This window comes from Ovis aries, chromosome 3, assembly GCF_016772045.2.
Source record: "Ovis aries strain OAR_USU_Benz2616 breed Rambouillet chromosome 3, ARS-UI_Ramb_v3.0, whole genome shotgun sequence".
In the NCBI taxonomy this organism is placed as follows: Eukaryota; Metazoa; Chordata; class Mammalia; order Artiodactyla; family Bovidae; genus Ovis; species Ovis aries.
In genome coordinates, this window is record NC_056056.1 from 56,351,745 (window position 1) to 56,377,470 (window position 25,726).

At 41.8% G+C, this 25,726-nt stretch overlaps 1 protein-coding gene and 1 long non-coding RNA gene across 3 annotated transcripts in view; one reads left to right on the forward strand and one right to left on the reverse strand.

The window, feature by feature from the left end:
* LOC132659585 (uncharacterized) lies at nucleotides 1-2,847 on the reverse strand. The gene is made up of 2 exons (XR_009600151.1): nucleotides 2,591-2,847; nucleotides 1-601 (listed from the first exon to the last, which is right to left on the reverse strand). It is a non-coding gene; the product is annotated as an uncharacterized LOC132659585 (long non-coding RNA).
* A 14,991-nt stretch (nucleotides 2,848-17,838) lies between these two features.
* The window catches only part of DNAH6 (dynein axonemal heavy chain 6), a 289,159-nt gene continuing 281,271 nt past the window's right edge, over nucleotides 17,839-25,726 (forward strand). For both annotated transcript variants that reach the window (XM_004005864.5, XM_042246026.1), the window contains exons 1-2: nucleotides 17,839-17,900; nucleotides 19,696-19,928. In XM_004005864.5, the coding sequence (XP_004005913.3) occupies nucleotides 19,704-19,928 (225 nt within the window). In that variant the 5' untranslated portion in view covers nucleotides 17,839-17,900; nucleotides 19,696-19,703. The remainder of the gene's footprint in view (nucleotides 17,901-19,695; nucleotides 19,929-25,726) is intronic.

Genomic DNA, 25,726 nt, shown 5'->3' on the forward strand with positions numbered 1-25,726 from the left:
TGCGGAGAAGACAACAAAATTTTTATTTTTATTAAAAGTTATAGATTTACAGGAAATGTAATGACGATTCAGGAGATGGAGGATGCCTTGTTATATTGGATGATGGTGAAAGTTCTGCTTCTCATTTGGCCGCCTCTGACACCACCCAGGAAAAAAAGAAGCGTGCTTCATTACTGCTGGGTGGGGGTGGATATTTAGCATCCCACATGGCCTCCACTGATACCCTTGTGAGAGGGTTTTCTTATTAATGAGTAGAGAGGAGAGTGCCAGCTCCCCATAGGTCTTCTGAGGGGAGATGAGACATCTTGAGCAAGGATGGAAGTTGTGGTTACCCACCTGGCCATGGTTGACAGGGGTAGGAGTAAGGTCACGTTTTTCCCATAATGTTTGAATGGAGTAGTGTGGTGTCTTAGTCCATTCAGGCTGCTACCAAAGAATACTATAGACTGGGTGGCTTATAAAGAAGAGAAATGTATTTTTTGCAGTTCTAGAGGCTGGGAAGTCCAAGATCAAGGCACTGGCAATTTCAGTATTTGATGTGCATCCAGACTTCCTGATTCACAGACTGAGGTGTCTTCATGTTCAAAAACCTTCAATCACCCTAGGATAAATGCTTGTGAGATACTAAGTTTTAAAAGAAAGATTAAGACTTCCCTGGTGATGCAGTGAATAAGAATCCCCCTGCCCATTCAAAAGACCAATGAAGACCCAGCACAGCCAAAAATCATAAATTAAAAAATTGATTAATTAATTTAAAAATAAAAAAGAAGTTAAAACTGTGACTTTACACAATAATATTAACTTTGTGAGACATGCTGGAAAGCATTTTATCTTCTGTTCAGTTCAGTCACTCAGTTGTGTCCGACTGTTTGCAACCCCATGAACACCAGGCCTCCCTATCCGTCACCAACTGCCAGAGTCTACTCAAACCCATGTGCGTTGAGTCGGTGATACATCCAACCATCTCATCCTCTGTCGTCCCCTTCTCCTCCTGCCCTCAATCTTTCCCAGCATCAGGGTCTTTTCAAATGAGTCAGCTCTTCACATCAGGTGGCCAAAGTATTGGAGTTTCAGCTTCAACATCAGTCCTTCCAATGAACACTCAGGACTGATTTCCTTTAGGATGGACTGGTGGGATCTCCTTGCAGTCCAAGGGATTCTCAAAAGTCTTCTCCAAGACCACAGTTCAAAAGCATCAATTCTTCGGTGCTCAGCTTTCTTTATAGTCCAATTCTCACATCCATACATGACTACTGGAAAACCATAGCCTTGACTAGACAGACCTTTTTCGACAAAGTAATGTCTCTGATTTTTAATATGCTGTCTAGTTGGTCTTAACTTTTCTTCCAAGGAGTGAATGTCTTTTAATTTCATGGCTGCAATCACCTCTGCAGTGATCTTGGAGCCCAGAAAAATAAAGTCAACCACTGTTTCCACTGTTTCCCCATCTATTTCCCATGAAATCATGGGACCAGATGCCATGATCTTCGTTTTCTGAATGTTGAGCTTTAAGCCAACTTTTTCACTCTTTTCTTTCACTTTCATCAAGAAGCTTTTTAGTTCCTCTTAACTTTCTGCCATAAAGGTGGTGTCATCTTCATATCTGAGATTATTGATATTTCTCCTGGCAATCTTGATTCCAGCTTGTGCTTCCTCCAGCCCAGCATTTCTCATGATGTACTCTGCATATAAGTCAAATAATCAGGGTGACAATATACAGCCTTGACGTACTCCCTTTCCTATGTGGAACCAGTCTGTTGTTCCATGTCCAGTTCTAACTGTTGCTTCCTGACCTGCATACAGGTTTCTCAAGAGGCAGGACAGGTGGTCTGGTAATTCCATCTCTTTCAGAATTTTCCACAGTTTATTGTGATCCACACAGTCAAAGGCTTTGGCATAGTCAATAAAGCAGAAATAGATGTTTTTCTGGAACTCTCTTGCTTTTCCACGATCCAGCGGATGTTGGTAATTTGATCTCTGGTTCCTCTGCCTTTTCAAAAACCAGCTTGAACATCTGGAAGTTCATTTTATCTTAATGGCTACTAACGCTTAGGCCTCCCAGGTAGTGCTAGTGGTAAACAACACACCTGCCAATGCAGGAGACATAAGAGACACTAATTTGATCCCTGGGTGGGGAAGGTCCTCTGGCAGAGGACATGGCAACCCACTCCAGTATTTTTGCCTGGAGAATCCAGTAAACAGAGGAGCCTCGTAGGTTAAAGTCCATAGGGTTGCAAAGAGTCGGACACAGCTTAACACGCCCTCATTGATACTTTTCCCTGAAGTCTTCTGGGACTTCTTCCCAAACTTCTTTTCTGCCTCATTTCCCATTAGAGATATTAGCTTTTTCTACACACATCCTTACACTACTCTTTCTCAAACATAGCTTAACATTTGCCACAATTCTGTATCTTTGCTTTAATTATAAAATATAAGGATTCAATGCCTTGTGGGGCGCCCAGTGGGGAATCAGACTTAAATGGGTCCAAAATAAAGTTCCAGGAAAGTATAAAAAGTTATTCAGTCACCCCCACCCCCGCAACCCCATCATCAACTCTTGAGGCTGCTGCCCCTTTCCAGCTTCACTCACCCCTCAGCCTGAAGACTGCCTGCCAATTGGTGCCTTCCTCCACCTCAGCCTGTGTGTGCTTAGTTGCTCAGTCATGTCTAATTCTTTGTGAGCCCATGGACTGTAGCCCACCAGGCTCCTCTGTCCATGGGATTCTCCAGGCAAGAATACTGGAGTGGGGTCTGAGCCACCAGGGAAGCACTCAAGCTGCCAGCTATTGATTCTGACCTGTTGCCACCCGGATACAACGTGGAGAGGAACTGACGGCAAATGCACGCTGTGATTGCCCAAGGCCTTAATCTGCTTTTCCACTTGGGGCTGGAAAAAGTTAGGGAAGGGAGGTGCCTGGAGTTTGATCAGGAGCTAAGTTATCTTGCCTGCTGGTTAATAGCTAACTGTTAAAGAGCTAACTTTATTGCCCAGGTTTGCATAGCTGTTGGCCTTTCCTGTGGCAAGAAAAGAGGAGCCTACTTTCACTGCAAAGGCAATAGAAGAACAAAATCTGGAACAGACAAAGATGCCCAAGGAAACCTGATCTTTAAGGCTATCTGCAGTGTTCCCTGCACTCAGTGGTTAAGAAGGAACTTAATGATTAGAACCAATAGATCATGTGTTAACTCAACAAATATTGATTCAGGATTGCCTGTGTGTCTGAACCAGCCCAAGGTGTTGAGCAAAGGAAACTTCCTGATACTGAGAGGCCTTCAACTGGGATGTCAGAGAACAGCTAGTCCCCAAGTCTGGCTTTTGGCATCACCCACTTATTTGTGTGTGTATGTGTTCAATCGTGCCTGACATTTTGCAAGTCCATGGACAGTTGTCCATCAGGCTTCTCTGTCCATGGAATTTTCCAGGCAAGAACATGGAGTCAGTTGCCATTTCCTTCTCCCAGAGGTCTTCCTGACCCAGGGATCGAACCCATGACTCTTGCATCTCCTGCATTGGCAAGAAGATTCTTTAGCACTAGCACCACCTGGGAAGCCCCAACATAGGAAAGATTTATTGCTAAATTCCAAGCACTTGCAGATTGTCAGCAATGGTAGAGAAGCTGACTATGAATTAGAAGCCTTCAGGGCCTGCCCTTGGCAAATTCCTGCTGTGCTGAGTGCTAAGTCACTTCAGTCATGTCTGTCTCTTTCTGATTCCATGGACAGGCTTCTCTGTCCATGGGCTTCTCCAAGCAAGAACACTGGAGTGGGTTGCCATTTCCTTCTTCGGGGAATCTTCCTGACCCAGGGATCAAACCTACATCTCTTATGTCTCCTGCATTGACAGGCGGGTTCTTTAGCACTAGCTAGGCTCTGGGAAACATGATTTGGGCCCAATGGAAGAAGCAGTCAGAGTGCAAGGACTGGTCCACTTTCCCAGATCACAGGAGAACTAAGTCAGCACTGCCAGCCTCTTGCTGAGTTGCTGACAACACTCTTTGAACCTGGTCTCAAGTCCCTGTCTATGGGGAAATCTCCCAAGAAAGGAAAGTACATCTCTGGGGACAAATACCCCACTCTAGGACATCATGACCCTGCGGGATATTTGCATGGGTCGAAGCTGTCTTTTTAAAGGGCTCTATCTCTTGTCTTCTAAATTAATTGACACACTGCTTTCAAATTGTGGTGCTGGGGAAGACTCTTCAGAGTCTCTTGGACAGCAAGGAGATCCAACCAGTCCATCCTAAAGGAAATCAACCCTGAATATTCTTTGGAAGGACTTATGTTGAAGCTGAAGTTCCAATACTTTGGCCACCAGATGGAAGAACTGACTCATGAAAAAGACCTTGATGCTGGGAAATATGAAGGGCAGGAGGAGAAGGGGATGACAGAGGAAGAGATGGTTGGGTGCATCATAGACTCAATGGACATGAGTTTGAACAAACCCTGGGAGACAGTGAAGGACAGGGAAGACTGGTGTGCTGTAATCCATGGGGTCAAAAAGAGTCAGACTTGACTGGGTTACTGAACAACAGCAATAATTAAGATTCCGGCCTACCTTTATATTCAGATTTGCAAGTATAACTTGGGTACTCTATTCTTAGATATGAAAGGAGAAGTATTCTAAGAAAATAATTCAAGTGACTATGATTAGTTATTTAAACAGTTTTTTAAAAGCTTAGTCTGCTTTCCCAATTAATTATAGGACAGAAGCTATGTTTCACATTTATAGCTTGACTCTTTGTAAAAATACTTTTTATGTTGAAGTATAGTTGATTTACAATGCTGTGTTAGTTTCAGGTATATAGCAAAGTGATTCAGTTATATATATATATATATATATATATATATATATATATATATATATCTCCATTCTTTTTCAGATTCTTTTCCCATATACTGAGTAGAGTTCTCTGTGCTATACATTACGTCCTTGTTGATTATCTATTTTATACATAGGTAGATAGATAGAGCTGTAGATAGTGTTAGTCACTCAGTCATGTCTGACATTGCAACCCCATGGACTGTAGCCCGCTAGACTCCTCTGTCCAAGGAATTCTCCAGGAAAGAATATTGGAGTAGGTAGCCATTCCCTTCTTCAGGAGAATCTTCCCCACTCAGGGTGGAGCCTGGGTCTCCTGCATTGCAGGCAGATTCTTTACTGTGTGAGCTGCCAGGGAAGCCCTTATTTTATATATGGTAGTGTGTATATTGAAGAAGGCAATGCCACCCCACTCCAGTACTCTTGCCTGGAAAATCCCATGGATGGAGGAGTCTGGTAGGCTGCAGTCCATAGGGTCACTAAGAGTAGGACACGACTGAGTGACTTCACTTCCACTTTTCACTTTCATACATTGGAGAAGGAAATGACAACCCACTCCAGTGTTCTTGCCTGGAGAATCCCAGGGACAGGGGAGCCTGGTGGGCTGCCATCTATGGGGTCACACAGAGTCGGACATGACTGAAGTGACTTAGCAGCAGCAGCAGCAGTGTGTATATGATACAGTTGACTCTTTAACTAAGTTTTCAGAAATCTAAAACCAAGGTGTTGGCACAGCTGCATCACTCCTGGAGGCTCTAGAAGAGAATCCTTTTCTTTTCCAACTTCTAGAGCCATCCCCGTTTCTTGGCTTATGGCCCCTTCCCTCATCTTCAAAGTGCATCCCTCCAACCTCTGCTTCCTTCCTCTCACTTCTTTTTTCCCTATGATTCTCTTGCCTCCCTCTTGTAAAGACCCTTAAGTTTACATTGGGCCCATCTGGATAATCCAGGATAATTTCCTCCATCTCAAGATCTTTAATCACATTTGTGAAATTCATCTAGGCAGGTAAAAAACTGCCAAATTGCTTTTCAAAGTGATTGTACTCTTCTGAAGTCCCACCCACCATATGTGAAAGTTTCGGTTTCAGCAGTATTTTTAACACTGTAACCTACTTACTTTGGTTCCTGTGGTAGGCATGCCTCCCCACAGAGCATCACTTTGCCTGTCCTTCTGTGTCAATACTGCCTCATGGAGGAGGGCACATATGTCTAGCCCTAGGTAACGAATCATGACGGTACCAAGTCATTTGCAACAATCTTGTTTCCTACCTTCTTAGTCTCCTTTTCAGCTAAATGTAAACTTCGGACCCTGTTCCAGCCAAAAAGACACATAGATAGCGAAATTGTTAGTCATTTAGTCACGTCCAACTCTTTTGTGACCACATGGACTGTAGCTGGCCAGGCTCCTCTGTCCATGGAATTCTCCAAGCAAGAATATTAGAGTGGATTGCCTTTCTCTTCTCTGGGGGATCTTCCCAACCCAGGGGCTGAACTCAGGTCTCCTACATTGCAAGCAGATTCTTTATCATCTGAGCCACTGAGGAAGCCCAAAGGGGAAGTCTAATCTGATGTAGAGGCTTCTGGAAGAGCTTTTGCTCTTCCTCTGTAGAGGTAAATACATCCTTTGACTTTATCCCCTTATTTCTCTCTTGTATGTGCACATGATGGCTGGGACTGCAATAACGCTATTGCCATCATAATGAAAAGGCCGAGAATCATAGGAACACATGGCGTTAGTAACTCCCAACCAGCCCGTTCAATTAAGTCACTGTTAATTGGGTGTTCTGCTACTTGCTATTGAACACAATTCTTATGGATACCACATTTTCCCTTCACTACTATGAGGAAGACTAGCAGAGTTAATGCACAGTTTTCTTTCTTCTCTTCATTTCTACCTTATGGTCCAGATTTCTATATTTCATTCATTTATCTAGATTTAATTTTGGGGAGGACATCATTGTGAGAGATAATGAAAAGTTAGTGTGTGTTGGGTTTGCTAAAAGCATCCAGTGTTCACTGAAATCTCATGTATTTTTACCTACATGAGTTGGGCAATCTTTATTTTAAACAGGGGCAAGAGCTGATTTGGAAATTTCCTGGATATAGAGTATGGATTAAAAAGGCAGATGTGTAGAATGGGCAATGCCCTTCATGAGGCATACCATGACCAGTTGGTTTCAAATGACAAAAAAATCTGTTCAAACTTATGCCTTTTTGGAAAAGTCTTGAAATTTATTGACTCATACAGCCAAACTTTGGAAAAATAAAAAACAGCTTTAGCGATAATGATCTTGGTATGAGAAGCCATGGGAATGCTAGGCTGAGTTCATTTCCCATCAGTGCATCTCTATGTGGCCAACTGTGGGCTTCCGTTTACAGAGGAGAATAGGGCCTCCAGGAGCTCCAGACACATCCTAACAGCGCATGGTGAGAGAGGAAGAGAAGATTCTCCCTCCAGGTGCATCTTTTGGGATCCAAGAGAAAGACTCTGACATCCCAACTTGAATCAGGTACTTACCTCTCCTGTTGCTTATCCTGTTTGGATGTTCTAGCTTCTGTCTTTCGTGTAAGACTTCCCCTGAATTGTCTAATAATTCTTAGTTGTCTGCTTATTTCTGAAAGAGGATCTAAAAACACAACTGGAACCTCCACGTGCCCATTTGGAGCTTGTTCAATGACCCTCCTACAAGGTTAATCTGACTGGACCACTAAGATGTAGAACTTCCACTCCCCATATGTTCAGATTGTTCCCTTTGGGCTGGTAAAAGTCCCCAAAGATTCTCCCAGTTTCCTGAATGAAAGGGTCTAACTGCTAATGTGTTGAGACTAGGGTGACATCCTGGTTTGCTCAGGACTGTGTTGGTTTTGAAACCCCAAGTCTCCATCCTGGGAACACTTGCAGTCCCAGGAAACTGAGATGGTTGGACACCCTAGGCCATTATTCTGGGAATTAAGTGGGGAAAGAGGGTTGGGTGATCTCATCATTTGGTATACACACATTCAGGTCGTATTCAGTATGGTGTGCACGCATGCGGGCTAAGTCACTTCAGTTGTGTCCGCCTCTCTGTGACCCCAAGGATGGTGACCCACCCTCAAATGTGCATATTATCTATCAGTCTAGAAGCTATTTACTCACTCCAGAGTATAAGTTTTCACTCTTCTGCTGGGTTTGGGGAGGGTGGACCAGATTTGAAGACCTGACCACTTCATTGTCAGTCAGCCGACATCCTTATTTAAAGGCCCTATTTCCAGAGATATCTGATACCACTGATTTCAGAGGCTTTGGGGATTCTATAGTGTCCATCAGATTGGACATTATCTTTCCCCACAACTGCTTAGACTATCATTTTTATGTTTGTTTAACCACTTACCACTCATATTTCTGCTTTCTAGAATCCAGATTTTTATACCTATTGTCTCTTCTCCCATTCTCCTAATTTCTCTGAGTTTATAACTTTAAAAAATCCTTTGTACAGTTGTAGGGAGGGATGAAAGTAGTTGGGTATATTCAGAATGCCACATTTGCCCAAGAGTCTATAAGAATAATCTTTCCAAACACTTTTTAGTCAAATATCTCAGAGCCTTGGGCAGTGTAAGTTTCAGAACTTCCTGCTATTGTCCACTAGGTGTCACTCACTGTCTTCTTACCATTTGCAAACACAGTTACTAGACTCTGGTATTAGCTTACCTATTTCCAACTTGTCTAAAGACCAAAAATGATGATACAAACTATAAAGTGTCTACAAAGGCAAAAAAAATTGACAGCAATGAGACATTTCCCAGGAGATTTAATCTAACTGAAGTTAGAATTGTATCCAGAGAGATGATATGGGGTGGGAGGTGGGAGGGGGCTCATGTTTGGGAACTCATGTACACCCGTGGTGGGTTCATGTCAATGTATGGCAAAACCAATACAGTATTGTAAAGTAAAATAAAGTAAAAATAAAAATTTTAATAAATAAATAAAATAAATTGAAAAAAAAGAATTGTAGTTTATCCTGACTTGGTGCATCCTTTTTTATATTTTTATTTACTACATTATGTTTATTTACTATAGCAGGAGTCAGCACACTTTTTCTTTAAAGGACCAGATAGTAAATATTTGTGGGTCGGATAGTCTCTGTCACAACTATATGACTCTGCTGTTATAGTGCAAAAATAGCTACAGTAAATACGTAAATATGATGACAGAAGACAAGGTGACTGGATGACATCACTGACTCCATGGACATGAGTTTGAGCAAGCTCCAGGAGATGATGAAGGACAGGGAAGCCTGGCGTGCTGCAGCAGTCCATGGGGTGGCAAAGAGTCATGCGACCGAGCGACTGAACAACAAATACGTAAATAAATGATCATGGCTGTATTCCAGTAAAACTTGGTGTACAAAAACAGGCAACAGTCTGGATTTGACTCATGGGATGGTACTTGCTAACCCCTGCTCTATGCTCTTAAGATTCTGACCCCATTTCCAACATGTGGCAGGCGGAGGGGCTGTTCTCATGCCAACACAAACTTCTTAGACACCAGCCAAGTCTCCACAATCCAACTCAGTTCTGACAAAGATTTACCTGGAGGCAGTGTTGGACACCACAGTTTAAGGGCTCAGGCCCACAAACCCACCCCCTCTCTGCCACTCTGCACACGAGTGGGTGCATGCTAAGTTGCTTCAGTCGTGTCTGACTCTTAGTAACCCTATGGGTTGTAGACCGCAGGCTCCTCTCCATGAAATTCCCCAGGCAAAATTACTGGAGTGGGTTGCCATGTCCTCCTCCAGGGGATCTTCCCAACCCAGGGATCAAACCCACATCTTCTGTGTCTCCTGCAGTGCAAATGCTGAGCCACCGGGAAAGCCCAGATTGGAGGTTCCACATCATGAGAAACGCTGGGCTGGAAGAAGCACAAGCTGGAATCAAGATTGCCGGGAGAAATGTCAATAACCTCAGATATGCAGATGATACCACCCTTATGGCAGAAAGTGAAGATGAACTCAAAAGCCTCTTGATGAAAGTGAAAGTGGAGAGTGAAACAGTTGGTTTAAAGCTCAACATTCAGAAAACTAAGATCATGGCATCTGTTCCCATCACTTCATGGCAAATAGATGGGGAAACAGTGGTTGACTTTATTTTTCTGGGCTCCAAAATCACTGCAGATGGTGACTGCAGCCATGAAATTAAAAGACGCTTACTCCTTGGAAGAAAAGTTATGACCAACCTAGATAGCATATTGAAAAGCAGAGACATTACTTTGCCAACAAAGGTCTGTCTAGTCAAGGCTATGGTTTTCCAGTGGTCATGTATGGATGTGAGAGTTGGACTGTGAGGAAAGCTCAGCGCCGTAGAATTGATGCTTTTGAGCTGTGGTGTTGGAAAAGACTCTTGAGAGTCCCTTGGACTGCAAGGAGGTCCAACCAGTCCATCCTAAAGGAGATTAGCCCTGAGATTTCTTTGGAGGGAATGATGCTGAAGCCACCTCATGCAAAGAGGTGACTCATTGGGAAAGACTCTGATGTTGGGAGGGATTGGAGGCAGGAGGAGAAGGGGACAACAGAGGATGAGATGGCTGGATGGCATCACTGATTCAATGGACATGAGTCTGAGTGAACTCTGGGAGTTGGTGATGGACAGGGAGGCCTGGCGTGCTGCATTTCATGGGGTCGCAAAGAGTCGGACACGACTGAGCGAATGAACTGAACTGAAAGAAACTGGAAGGTTGAAAGGGAGGGTTTCAAAGAAGGAAGGTTAAGGCAAGACATTTCTGCTCTCAAATAATTTTATTTTTTAATCTAAGTGTGTCACTGTTTTCATTCTAAATTTGAGAGATTTGTAATCTTGCAAGTTGTTTTTCTATTTTATTTACTTATTTTTGGCTGTGCTGGGTCTTCGTTGCTGCATGCAGGCTTTCTCTAGTGAGTGGCTACTTTCAAATTACTGTGTGCAGGTTTCTCATTGCACAGGCTTCTCTTGTTTCAGAGCAAGGACTCTAGGCCACATGAGCTTCAATAGTTGTGACTCTCAGGCTCAGTAGTTGTGGCACGTGGGTTTAGTTGTCTCTTAACATGTGGAATCTTCCTGGAGCAGAGATAGAATCTATGTCCCCTGCATTGGCAAGTATATTCTTAACCACTAGACCACCAGGGAAATCCTTCAAATATTTTAAAAGAGATCATGGGGGCAATTTGCAGAACTGGCTAGAAAGTATATTTTGACATCTACTAAAAGAAAAGAATCTTTCAGATAACTAGAACTGTTCAGCAGTGGCATAGAAGTCACACATTTTTTGTAGCTGGAAGTGATCAGAGATGAAAAGCCCACCTTTTAAACACCATTCCTGCCTTGTATATCCAGCGGACCTACTGGACAATCATTCTGATCTCTTTAACAGAATTTAATTTGATATGCAGTGAGTCACCTGAGAATTATTTAAAATACAGACTGATTCAGGAGATGTGGGGCAGGACCTGAGATCCCACAATTTAACAAGTTCCTGGGGGGGGGGTGCCAATGCTGCTGGCTCATGGAGCACACCTGGAACAGCAAGGACTTGTGGCTGAGGCCCTTGGACTTGGTTGGACATTGGAATCACATGGGGAAGAGGTCATTGGATAAAACCCTGATGCTTGGGTCTCTCACTCTTAGAGAGTTTAATTAGCATGGCATCTGGCCTGGGCATCAGGGGGTTTCAAAACTCTCCTAGTCAGTCTCAATACACATAATGTTTTTGGCCTTTCAGAAACATTCAACACTGGCTCAGAGATCACTTCCGTAAAAATCTTTAATTGGAATATAATTATCTGGGCTTGGGCGGGTCTTCTCATTCTTGAATAATTAACATTGGTTCAGCATTTTGGAGGAAAAATTTTTGTTGTTGCTGTAACTGTTTAGTGGCTAAGTCGTGTCTGACTCTTTGCAGCCCCATGGACCGTAGCTCACTAGGCTTCTCTGCCCATGTGATTGCCCAGGCAAGAATATTGCAATGGGTTGCCGTTTCCTGCTCCAGGGATCTTCGGGAGAGCTCCCAGAAATTGAACTCCTGCAGGTGGGTCCTTTACCCCTGAGCAACGTGGGAAGTTCAAACTCTGTGCTTCAAATCCACCTTTGGCAGTACATCTATTTGACCACACGGTGGTGATAGAGCAACAGAATATGATACCATCACGGCCACCACCCCCTTCACCACTTCCGATGGGCAGAGTTCCCAACTCTGAGCGGCGATTGATCACAGACTCCTTTGAAAGTCAAACAGCTGAGAACAAAACATGATTACAATTTCTTGTAGGTATTTTTTAAATTCGTTTTTATTGTAATATAGTTGCGACACAACGTTGTGTCAGTTTCTACTGTGTAGCAAAGTGAATCACCTAAACAAACACTTATCTCCCCTCTCTCAATTTCCTTCTGTTCAGGTCACCACAGTGCATTAAGCAGAGTTCCCTGTTCCATACTGTAGGTTCTTATTAGTTATCTCTTTTATACACAGTATCAATCACATCAATCCCAATCTCTCAATTCCTCCCACCCATGAACACAACTTTAAGCAGTTTTACAGACCCTGAAACTAAACTGTGAACAGTCAAGATTAAAGGTGGGTTATCCCACCACCACCACATAAATTATAAGGAGCCTGACCACCCCCACATCCATTCTTATCTGCGGCTGAGCTTACTTCCTGCTTCACGGAGAAAGAGAAGAAATCTGGCCCAAATCTACCAATCCATCTAGTCTACTTCCACCCTCCTTCCCTCCACATGGAGGAAGGTGTGTCTCGTTTACACTGAAGGCTAAATCCTCCACCAGTGTCCCTGCTCCATTCACCCTGGCCTCCACCAAATTCATGGTCCCTCTATTTTATGCGCTCATACATTTTCTTTGTTAACTTAAAAATAACTCACTTTTCCAGAAAGAACACTGGAGTGGGTAACCATTCCCTTCTCCAGGGGGATCTTCTCGACCCAGGGATCAAACCTGGGTCTCCTGTCTGAGCCACCGTCTGCTTTTTTGTTTACAAAAGCAGTACACAGCTTTTATTTTTGAATATACAGAAGAGCAGAGTATAAAATACCCACAAATCTCATAAACTACTATATTTTTCTTCCATACAGTTTGCTGAGTTTACATACATTTCTGCTTGTAAAAATATAATCATATTATGCAAACTGTTTTATGACCTATTTAATGTAACATCTTTTAATCTTCATACATTTTCACCTGTAGATGTGATTCCTAGCCAGAGATGTTCATTTGATTTACATATAGAGATTTTTAAGCTTATATTTGCCTAAATGCCAATATCAAAGATCCCTATTTACCAGGTCTGGCATGAGCCTGGAAATCAGTATGTTTAGAAAAGCCTCACATGATTTTTGGGCTTCCCTAGTGGCTCAGATGGGAGACCAGGGTTCGATCCCAAGGTTGGGAAGGTCTCCTGGAGAAGAGAATGGCTACCCACTCCAGTATTCTTGCCTGGAGAATCCCATGGAAAGAGGAGCTGCGAGGGCTACAGTCCATGGGGTGGCAAACAGTCAGACATGACTCAGCCACAAACACTTTCACTTTCATACTTCCAAGTGATTTTGAAGTGTAATTCTAGGAATAATTGTTACTCTTTTTAAAAGTTTGTGCATACAATTTTATTATTTCTTGAATAAATTTTACTAAAGTGTAACTTACACACAATTGGCTACACACACTTCAAGTATACAGTTTGGTTTCTTTTTTTTTTTTTTGCCATAACATTGGTATATGACATAAATCTCAAGCATATAACATTGTACACATTATTTTAACTTTTGTATACACTACAGTGTGCTCACCACCAAAAATTTAGTTTCCACCCATCATCATAGAGTTGACCCCCATTTTTTCCTCTCTACCACCTGCAGTCCCCCTGGCAATCACATCTCTGCTCTCTGTAATACCTATGTTTTTGTTTGCTTTGGTTTGTTAATTTATTATTATTATTTTATATCCCATATATGAATGAGTGAAATAATATGGTCTTTGTCTTTTTCTGTCTTATTTCATTTAGCATAATACCTTCAAGATCCATACTTATTGTCTCAAATGGCAAGATTTTGTTTTTTAATGGCTGAGTAGTATTCTGTTGTGTATACGTACCACGTCTTCTCTATCCCTTCATTATTCATGGGCTTTAGGTTATTTCCATATTTTGGCTATTGTAAATAATGCTGTGATGAACATAGGGGTGAATATATTTTTTCTAATATATTAGAAAATATGTATTCTTTGCATAAATAGCCAGAAGTGGAATAGCTGGACTACACAGTAATTGTATTCTCGAATTTTTGAGAATCTCTATACTGTTTTCTATTCTATGGTGGTTGTACCAATTTACATTTCCATCAACAGGACTCTGTTGTTATGATTCTCTTATTCTTGTGAGTTCAGCAATACAGTTAAAATAATGTGCCTTGGAGTTTATCCAAATACACAGGAGTTTTGCTTCAGGAATTTTTAAGAATATAGTCTACCATACCTCCAGTAGCAAAATTGCATGACTAATATTTTGGAACTTTAACTTAAATTTCATGAATCTGAATGTGTATCTTAGCTCTATCATTTACCACTTCTCTAGTGATCTTGGGTGAATCAACCTCTTTAAGGCTCAATTTCCTTTTTGGTGGAATAGATATAATAATACCTCTAAAACAATATGAGCTGGTGCAATGAACAGTATAATAGTAGAAAACATTTTACAAAGGTCCAGCATATAAAACTTAACTTAGTGCTCAATAAATATTAAGCATTTTCACTTAGTATTACTGTTTTCATAATCTGTTCTTGTAAATCTTTTGTAGCCTAGTTCTTTAGCTATGAGATGGGAATTTCAGGTTTGTTGGATATATTTGAGAGAACAAATGAAAAATATATAGCATAGTACAGTGGAAATAGTGTCAGACTTTATTTTTTGGGGGCTCCAAAATCACTGCAGATGGTGACTGCAGCCATGAAATTAAAAGACACTTACTCCTTGGAAGAAAAGTTATGACCAACCTAGATAGTATATTCAAAAGCAGAGACATTACTTTGTCAACTAAGGTCCGTCTAGTCAAGGCTATGGTTTTTCCTGTGGTCATGTATGGATGTGAGAGTTGGACTGTGAAGAAGGCTGAGTGCCGAAGGATTGATGCTTTTGAACTGTGGTATTGGAGAAGACTCTTGAGAGTCCCTTGGACTGCAAGGAGATCCAACCAGTCCATTCTGAAGGAGATCAGCCCTGGGATTTCTTTGGAAGGAATGATGCTAAAGCTGAAGCTCCAGTACTTTGGCCACCTCATGCGAAGAGCTGACTCATTGGAAAAGAGTCTGATGCTGGGAGGGATTGGGGGCAGGAGAAGAAGGGGACGACAGAGGATGAGATGGCTGGATGGCATCACGGACTCGACGGACGTGAGTCTGAGTGAACTCCGGGAGATGGTGATGGACAGGGAGGCCTGGCGTGCTGCGATTCATGGGGTTGCAAAGAGTCGGACACGACTGAGCGACTGAACTGAACTGAACTGAACCTGGCACATAAGCACTCAATAAATAGGAACAATCATTGCTATTGCAGAAACTATGAAACAATTAACATGCAATAAACAAAGCTCCTATTTGTGTTGATATATTAGGTATTCAATAGGACTGAATAGCAATCCACTCCAGTATTCTTGTCGGGAAAATCCCATGGACAGAGGAGCCCGGCGGTCTACAGTCCATGGGATAGCAAAGAGTGAGACATGACAGAAGCAACTGGGTATGTATGTATTTGATAATGGAGATAACATCTTGCCACATTAAAAAAAAATAAGTTGTGAGAGATTTGATGAGTAGTGTTCAATATAGCAATACCTTCATAAAACTCTGTGTGTCCATGTCTCCTCTCCTCACCATTCTTGGCTCTAGGAATGAAATCCTTAGCTTCATAAACTAACATTACTAACATAAACTAACATACAGACACCTTCATCTACTAACAAAAGGATTCTTGACCTGAGGAGCAATAGATTTTTGTCTCCCACTGCATAAACTTTGAAAGGAACAGATAAAAATATTCATTGCACATCCAAAATGTAATCTATTTTGGGAGGTGTGTCTTACATTACATATTATTATAATATGCTTTGATGTATATTGGGTTGGTTTTGAATTTTTTTCATGATTAGTTTGTATTTTATTCACTCTGATTGATTGCCTGTGTGTACCTTATGATGTCTACATTTGAGGTTTTTGATTGTTTCTAAACTGAAGTTTCTCTCTTGCTGTTCCCTAGTCCTGATTAAGGATTAGGAGATTTGTATTCTAGTTTTATCTCTACCAGGGCTAAGTGCCTGACCTGGAGTAAATTACTTACTTTCTCTCTGGGTCTCATCTCTCTTTTTAATGAAATGGGGAAGCAGTTGGATTGAGTGGTCTGTTATATCCCTTCCAGCTTTAATGTTACATGTCTCTCTACTTTGTAAGCAGAGACATGTCTTTGTAAGCAGAGACATGTTACATGTCTTTCTACTGTGTAAAATTCATACCTGAGTATCTTAAGATTGATAAAATGCATTGTGAGTTTAATATGTAGAGCACTTCATATACAGCTTTGCGTTCAAGACAAGAAACACATATCAAGGTTAAAACAAAAAGGACCAAAAAGGAAAAAGTAAAACAATGACTTTCAGAGGTGATTATGTTATTTTTGAGGGGAGGCTGAAAACCAAGACTGTCATCTGGTGGAATATTTACCCCAGACAGGTGAAAGGACTGCTTCACCTGATCACTGACTGGGATAAGGCATCTAAAGTAAGCACCTGCATGGGGAAGTAAGCACCTGCATGGGGCATCTGTGGGGCTGCTTCCATATAGCATTGCCAGCAGTCATTGGAGACTTGTTTGTTGTGTATTTAATTCCTCAGTCCTGTCTGACTCTTTTGCGACCGCATGAACTGGAATCCGTCTGGTTCATCTGTCTATTGGATTTCCCAGGCAAGAATACTGCCACAAGTTGACATTTTCTCCTCCAGGGGATCTTCCCCATCTAGGGATCGAACCCTTCACTTTGAATCTTCTCCACTGACAAGCGGATTCTTTACCACTGCACCACCTTAATAGGTGGGTCTAAAAGCCATAGGGGCTTCCTAGGTGCCACTAGTGGTAGAAAACCCCCCTGCTAATGTAGGAGAGAGCTAAGAGATACAGGTTCAGTCCCTGGGTGGGGAGGATCCCCTGGAGGAGCGCGCGGCAACCCACTCCAGTATTCTTGCCTGAAGAATCCCATGGACAGAGGAGCCTGGAGGGCTACAGTTCATGGAGTCTGAGAGTCAGGCACGACTGAAATGACTTAGCACGCACGCAAAGACCATGCAAGATCCAGGGTCTGTTTTGGTGAATATAGTGCAGAGACCAAGTAATATTGGCTTGCTATGCCTGACACTGAGGACGCTAAATTACCTTTCAGGTAGAAAAGAACATAAGTAGAAAGGACAGGGTGGAGGTTGAGGGGAAGAGCCCGCATTCCTAGTGTTTTAGGACACTGTTGGAAAGAGGTCAATGGGTGGGACAGAGATGCAGGACGGTCGCTCTCTCGGAGAGCGGGGCCTGAACTGTCTACAAAAGCACTTGATTCTTCCAACCAGACGAAGCTGGATTAAAGCGAATGTCAGGCAGTCTCAAACCTCTTGAAGAGCAACAGAAAACACTACTGGAGGAGGGAGGGGTCGTGAGCGGGAGCCGCTGACAAGCGAAGGAACAAGCAGACGTTACCAACTTCTTCGGTTGCACCGCCTTCCAGCCTAGCCCTCAAGAGCCGGCAGGTCTAGTGCTGGCTCTCCACCAAACAGCGACGAAGAAAACATTCCGAGACGGTAATTGGCTCGATTGCCCAGCACAGTCCCGGACTCAGAATCTGAGCAGCAGTTGGCTGAGGGGTTGCCAGTGGCGACAGATCGCGCACAGGCGCAGTAAGCATCAGTGGAGGCCCGGTGGCTGCTAGGCAACGGGAAACAGTCTAGGCTTAAGAGACAACTTTCTACTCCCAGATCTGTCTTTGCTCTGTCTCAGGAGACCCTCAGAGGCGGCTGCTTCTCTAGCCTGACTTGGTGAGTCCTGAGGAATCGAGCTGTGGGGCTGAACTACGACTTCTAGGCAAGAGACTCAGCGTGACCTTTGGAGTATAGAAGGAAAGGCACAGAGAGGCAGAGAAAGTCACATTTTAATGATACCTACTACCTACCTACCAGTTTACAGAGCTGGAAACTGAGCACTAGAGATACCAAGAGACTTGTTCAAGATCTCTCACTGAGTGGTCAGATCTGGACCTGTTTCAATATGGTAGCCACTAGCCACACGGGGAAGGGGGTGAGCCTCTTCTGAATTAAAATGTTTCCTAAAGGTGAAATAATTCCCCGATGTAGTAACAAAAAATAAAACTATCACATTAACAAAGTTTATACTGATTATATGTTGAAATGATAATATTTTAGTTATATTAAATAAAAAACATTATTAAAATTAATTTATTTTTAACTCGCAGACTTAGAAAAGGAACTCTATGTTTGCCAGGGGGAAGCATGGGGGAAAGGGGTAGTGAGGGAGAAGCTGGGATGAAGACATGTACATACTGCTATATTTACCATGGATAACAACCAAGGACCTACTGTATAACACAGGGAACTCTGCTCAATGTTACATGGCAGCCTGGATGGGAGAGGAGTTTGAGTAAGAATGAAAACATGTATATGTATGGCTGAGTCCTTTCACTGTCCACCTGAAACTATCACAACATTGTTTGTTAATTGGCTATACCCTAATACAAAATAAAAAGGTAAAAAATTCTTTTTATGTTCCTTTTTGTTTTTAAATATGGTTACTTAAAATTTTTTAATTATGTAGGAGATTTGCATTATATTTTGATTGGCCAGTGCTGTTCTAGACTAAAACCTGGACCTGCTGACACCTGGTTTAAGACCTTGTGTGTGATAATACTGTTTTTAAGAAAAGTATTTCCATCCATGTGATGGGACTGGAGTGTGAGTGTTGGTGAAAGTACAAGACCATTACAAAAGACTGATAGTTCTAGTATTCTGGGGCCTTGCTACTCAAAGTTTATGAATTAGAATCTGCTTTTTCACAAGCTTCTCAAGTGATTCTCATCTTCATAAAATCCCCCAAAGCACTATTTTATGATTTAGCCATCAACTCTTTTTTTCCCCCTTTATTTGGTTTATCTGTAAGTATCTAGGCTAGATATCTCAGATTGCCTGTGTTAGAATTACCTTTCTTTTGAACACCACTGCCACCCTCAGAAATATTTTGCACACTCAAGTGTGAGAAAGAATCTCACTATGATTTCATTTCTATTCATCCTTCCAAATCTGGACTAGTGGGCTTCCCAGCTGGCACTTAGTGGTAAAGAACCTGCCAGCTAATGCAGGAGAGATGGATGGGTTCCATCCTTGGGTCGGGAAGATCCCCTGGAGGAGGACATGGGAACCCACTCTAGGATTCTTGCCTGGAGAATCCCATAGACAGAGGAGCCTGGAGGGCTACAGTCCATAGGGTTTCAAAGAGTTGGACATGACTGAAGCAACTTAGCATGCATGCAGGTATGTGGTCCCCAAATCAGAGGCAGCAACACCATCACCTAAAAAGTTATTATAAATGCAAATTCCTGGGTCCCACCCAAGTTGTGGGTCTTCTAGAAGGCCAGGCGTAGTTTTCATTACTCTAATTCAAGTCCTTAGTTCGGGAAGAATGGGGTAACTTTGGTAGGTTTTCTTTGGGGATAAGCAAATGCAGCTCTGCTTGGTTCTTAAAACACCTCTGCTTAACCCTACTTCCCCAATTCTTTTGCTTTGCTTTTCATTTTTCTTTTCTTGACCCTGACCTCTCCAGGGAGGAAGATGGCTTTTAAACTCTCAGAGAATGAGTTGGACCTGAAAAGTATTGGAGAGCTGTCAGAAAACCCCTTGCTTACAAGACTGAATAGTATAAGAGCAAAGGGAAGACTGAGTTTTGTAACACCCACGGAAAATCAAGGTGATACACAATTCCTGACATTTGAACACACTACAAAAGCTCAGCAGAGGACGAGAAAACGACAGCAGCCTATAAAACTGGAGCCTTTGGTAAGGGTGAAAACCAGCATGTTAGCCACTTTTAGCTAGAAGTTGCAGAGTTGCTTTGGGGGAATGGCAATAATTTCTAGACTCTTAATTACAAAGAAGGAATGAAAACTTGAAAGTTAGGACTTGTTTAAGAGCATGTAAACATAATTATTTATTTTTAAAAATGTTGAGTTCTAAAAGAACTGTTTGAGGTGGTGGGATGCTGTGATGAAAAAGTTCTGTAGCACATAAATCCTCTCTAGCATTATGTGCAATAAGGATACTTAACCATGTAGGTTGTAAGACTATTTTAGGTGCTCAGGTTCCATTTCATACTAGAAACTTCAGTAAGAGTAATATGCATAATTGTATTATTTTATTATTTTCAAGCAAATGCCTAGTGTCCTGAAAAATTTTGTGCATGTCTGAAAAATAATTTTAAGAATCCACATCTTTGTCAGAACTGAGGCTATCACTTCTCTTATTTTTGCTAGACTGATAGGTGAAAATTACATCACATTGTTGTGGTGGTTTGCATCTTATTAATAAAGTTAACAAACCATGTAAAAATATGTATTTTATATAAAACATTATGTAAAATTTATGTAAAATTGTTTGAGCATGGAGAAAGGATAAATATCCGATTGCTGTTAATGACAGTTACCATAGAAAAGAGAGTCAGAGATTGGAGAATTGAGAGAAGGAAAAGTGTAAAAGAGGAGTGGGAGGCAGTATATATGTGGTGGACACTGAGTGTATTTTCATTTATTCAGTGGAACGCATCTTATTTCATGAATTCTGTTCATAACCATTTTTCACTTTAAAATTAAGTTGTTTGCTTTTTTCCTATCAGCTTTTGAGGTTTTAAAAAACATATGCATATATATGTATATGTTTAACTGTATATGGGTAATGGACATTAACCCTTATTTGATTGCTTCTCAAATTTAAGTACGAATTCATGCAGGAGGTAGACATTCTTGAAGATCCATAGTGCTGATTTCATTACTTTTATTTTAATGTTACTTTATGTAAAAAAAGATTAACCTAGGAAAAAAATCACTGCAGATGGTGACTACAGCCATGAAATTAAAAGATGCTTGCTCTTTGGAAGAAAACCTATAACCAGCCTAGACAGCATATTAAAAAGCAGAGACATTACTTTGCCAATAAAGGTCCGTCTAGTCAAAGCTATGATTTTTCCAGTGGTCATGTATAGATGTGAGAGTTGGACTATAAAGAAAGCTGAGGACCAAAGAATTCATGCTTTTGAACTGTGGTGTTACAGAAAACTCTTGAGACTCCCTTAAACAGCAAGGAGATCAAACCAGTCAATCCTAAAGGAAATCAGTCCTGAATATTCATTGGAAGGACTGATGCTGAAGCTGAAACTCCACTACTTTGACCACCTGATGTGAAGAACTGACTCATTTTAAAAGACCCTGATGCTGGGAAAGATTGAAGGCAGGAGAAGCGGACAACAGAGGGTGAGATGGTTGGATGACATCATTGACTCTATGGACATGAATTTGAGCAAGCTCCGGGAGTTGGTGATGGACAGGGAAGCTTGGCGTGCTGCAGTCCATGGGGTAGCAACGAGTCAGACACGACTGAGCGACTGAATTGAACTGAAGGAATTAATTCAAATATTTAAGAAGAAAATAAACAGCTTAAATACAAAGAAAGCTATACAACCAATTGCAATTTAGATCAACAAAAAATACAAAGTAACAGATGCTCTTGTCCTTGAACTTCCATTTGCAAGGTGGGTAGGGTACTGCCTGTAGCTGCTCCCTTCTCCAGAGAGCAGTGTGCCTGTACTATGTGTAGTGGGGAGTATCTGGGCCTCCCTTCTATTTTTTCCCCATGAACTTTGTATGACTTTTAATGTAACTTTCCCATCTACTTTTACACTTATTTCTCTCTGATGGATTTACTTCACCTGGCAAAAGTGTATAATGAACCTTTGATGATTAAAGTAAGCTCCATTTGATATCAGTGTGATAAATTCATATATGTTGAATATTTACTCGATACCTGCTGTCATCCAGTCTCTGAGTCATGCTCTGGGGAAACAGCAATGAACAAGGCAGACAAGATTCCAGTTGGCATTCTAATGATCCTAAGTAGTCATCTAATGATGATTACTGTAAAGAAAATAATATCAGGAACCTAGTTAAGACAAACCGCAGGCTCCTTTAGATTGGGTGATGTCACCGGAATGAACCCTAGAGGAGATGTCATCTGATTGAGTCCCAGGCTTTATCACCTGCCAGACTGAATGGACAAGCCTTCAGAGATGCCAGTCCCCAATTTTGGAACCCCAAAATTCATTTCTTCCCGGGAACAAATTCCACTTGATCATAGTGTATGCTCCTTTTAAGGTATTGCTGAATTCTGTTTGCTATTTTACTGATTTCTGCATCTATGTTTGTCAGCAGTATTGGCTTGCAGTTTTCTTTTCTTGGTATTATCCTTGTCCACTTTCGGGGTTGATTTCCTTTAGGATTGATTCAAGGGACTCTCAAGAGTCTTCTCCAGCACCACAACTCAAAAGCATCGATTCTTCAGTGCTCAGCCTTCTTTATGGTCCAGCACTCACATCGGTACATGACTACTACAAAATATAACAGAGAGATTAAAGGTCTAAATAAATGAAGAATGATGCTGTGTGGTTTAGAAGAAATATTTTTAAGATGTCAATTCTCCCCAATTGACCTATAAATTCAGCATAATTCCAATCACAGTCCATGTAATATTTTCTTTTTTTGGTAGAAATTGACAAGCCGATTCTAACATTCATAGAGAAATGCAAAGGACTTAGAACAAGCAAAACAACATTGAAAAAGAACTAACACTCTTGATTTCAACACTTCCTATAAAACTACAATAACGAAGACATTATACTATTGCTGTCAAGAAAGACAAATAGACTGATATGCATAGACAGTGTATGCAAATAGATTATGCATATGTTGGCATGCTTTATATTACCCCCTATATCTTATGTGTTGCTTTCTTTCCCTTCATTTTTCTTTCTGTCTGCCATTCTGATTGGGTGACTCCCATTATTCTGTCTTCCAGATCACTTTTTCACTCTTCTTTGTTGTTTAGTCTGCTATTTATTGCTTCTAGATTGGTTTTTATCTCACCAATTGAGCTGTCTAATTTTGATTGGTTCTTCTTTACACTTTCTAGTTCCTTGTTACAATGATCTGCATTTCCATCAGTCGTCTTTCTCAAATCCTTCAGCATTTTTATTATCTTCTTTTTGAACTTGGGGTCTAATAGTGTGGTGAAGTCTATTTCATTATTTGTTCTTTCATGAAATTTCTCTTGTTCTTTTAACTGAGAATGGGTCCTCTGCTTTTTCATTTCACTTAAACTTTCTCTGTCTCTGTGAATTTAGGAGAAGCAGTTATCTAGTTGGTGTTTGAAGGAGTGTCCCTATGTAGACTGTATTTTTGTGTAGTGGCTGGCTTGGTCTGAATGCCAGCCACATCTATCCTGAGTGTGTTTGCTGTTATCCCTTGATAGTAGCTGTGATGGTAGACATTGTGGTCTCCAGAGCCAGTGCTGGATGTTGGGTGAGGTCTCTTTTTTTCTCCATGGCTGTCACTGCCCTGTTGGGGAGGGGGTCTGTTCTCTAGTTACGGGAGTAGAAACCCTGAAGGTTGGGTTTAATCAGGATCCATTGCCCTTGAGTATATGAAATAAAATTTGTATTTTATGGCAAGACAAGAAGAATTGAAACATAAAAAATTCTCTGCCCTTTGTCCTTCTCTCTCCTCGCACAGTGCTTTGTGTATCTGCAATGTGCATCAACTAGACCTCTCTCAGAGGGAGGAATACCTGTTCAACCATAAAAAGCAACATCTCCCAGAATCAACAAGACAGCTCTTTGAATGATAACATTCCTTCTTGATCTCATACTTGGTCACATGACCCACCGTGGCCATACTTGGATCTGGATCATGTAAACTGCCAATATGTCATTTGATGTACATCTAATGTGCATCTCTGTCTCAAAAACACTTATATAACTGTGCCTTGACTTCTAACAAGTAGAAGAATTTTCAGAGCTTTCTGAGGTTCTCTGTCTGTGTTGTAATCCTCAAATATGTCTTGAATAAAACTTTCCATTTCTTCATTAACCAACTGATTAATTTTTCATCAACAAGTGGATGCCCTGCCCCACAGGAGGTGACTGTTAAAGCAAGTGAGGCCCATATGGTCACAGTGAACCTGTGGATGGCACATGCAGGCAGCCATGGTTCCACCCAGAAGCAGCCCATGATCTTGCCTCTCTGTGTGTTTGTCCCACATCTACTGTCGGTATGAAGCTGGGCCAGGGTGCTGGTGGCTGCAGGAATCTAAGTGGTTTTGCTGCCACCTGGGACCTGGGCTGCCTGTTTGCTGACCTGTCCCAGAACTGTCCTCCCCAGATCCAGCTCCAAACTGCTGTGTAGAGTGGGCAGGGCCAGAGTTCTGCTGCCAGAAATAAGCAAAACCTGTGTATTCCTGCCTCTGGCATGTCTGCCAGGGACTCGGAGCCTAGCTGCTGTGCGTTTCTGTGGCCCCACTTAGTGTGCACGCTGACAAAGTCCACGAGGACCAGACCTGCTCCTGCCCTGTGTGTGCAGGCAAAGGTTTGATCAGGATCACATGCTAGGCCTTCCAGCTTATCTCTCTGCAGGTAGATGGAGTCCTCTCCCAGGATGTGTCTGTCCAAGACTTGGCACTTTGCCTTGGTGAGCCTGTTATGGTGTGTACTTGGAACTGGGGAGTGTGGTATGGCATCAGTGACTAGCAGTGGTCTCTGTCTGCCCTGACAGTAAGTCAGCACACCCACACTCTTCCCAATTCAAATTAGCCTTCTCCAGGCCTTCTATCTGTCCTAGTAGACCTCCCAGCAGGACAGGGGGTTTCTCGGGGTGACGGTCTGATCTTGTGGAACTTCTCTCCTTTATGGATCCCTCCCAGGGGTACCAGTTCTGTCCAGCATGCCATTCCCACCCCCTCCTCTTTCTACCCCTTTACCTGGAGATCTTTCTTGCAGCTTTGGTTGTGTAGATCTTCTGCAAGTTTCCAACTGGTTTTCTGTGAGACTCGTTCCACCTGTAGCTGGATTTTTGATGTGTTTTTGGGGAGGTGAGCTCCATGCCCTTCTACTCCACCATCTTGATCCCCCTCCAGCATTTTGTTTTTAGAAGCCCCAAAGTGGAAACAACCACAATGTCCATCAAGAGATGAATGAATAAATTGTGGTGTTTCCTACTTAGCCTAAAAAAAATGAATTATGGATGAAACAACATAGAGGAATCTCAGCATAATTAATTACACTGAAAGATGGTTGGGCAAAAAATACATACTATTTTATTGCATTTACATAAAAGTCTGGAAAAATGCAAATTAATGTATAATGATGCAAAACAGATCCGTATTTGCCTAGGGAGGAGTATTGTAAAGGAACCTGAGAAGGCTCATGTTTGAGTTCTGTTTCATATATATAATTGGGTTGGCCAAAAACATCTTATGAAAAAACTAGAACATAAATATATATATATATGTATAATATGACTTTCAAATTATGTCAACACATCAGTTTGGACACTTTAAATATGTACAGCTTGTGTGTGTGTTTGTGTGTTACTTGCTCAGTTGTGTCTGACTTTTTGCAACCCGATGGGCTGTAACCTGCCAGGCTCCTCTGTCCATGGAACTCTCCAGGCATGAATACTGGAGTGGATTGCCATTTCCTTCTCCAAAGTACAGCTTAATGTATGTCTATTATATCTCAGGAAAGCTGTTACAATAAT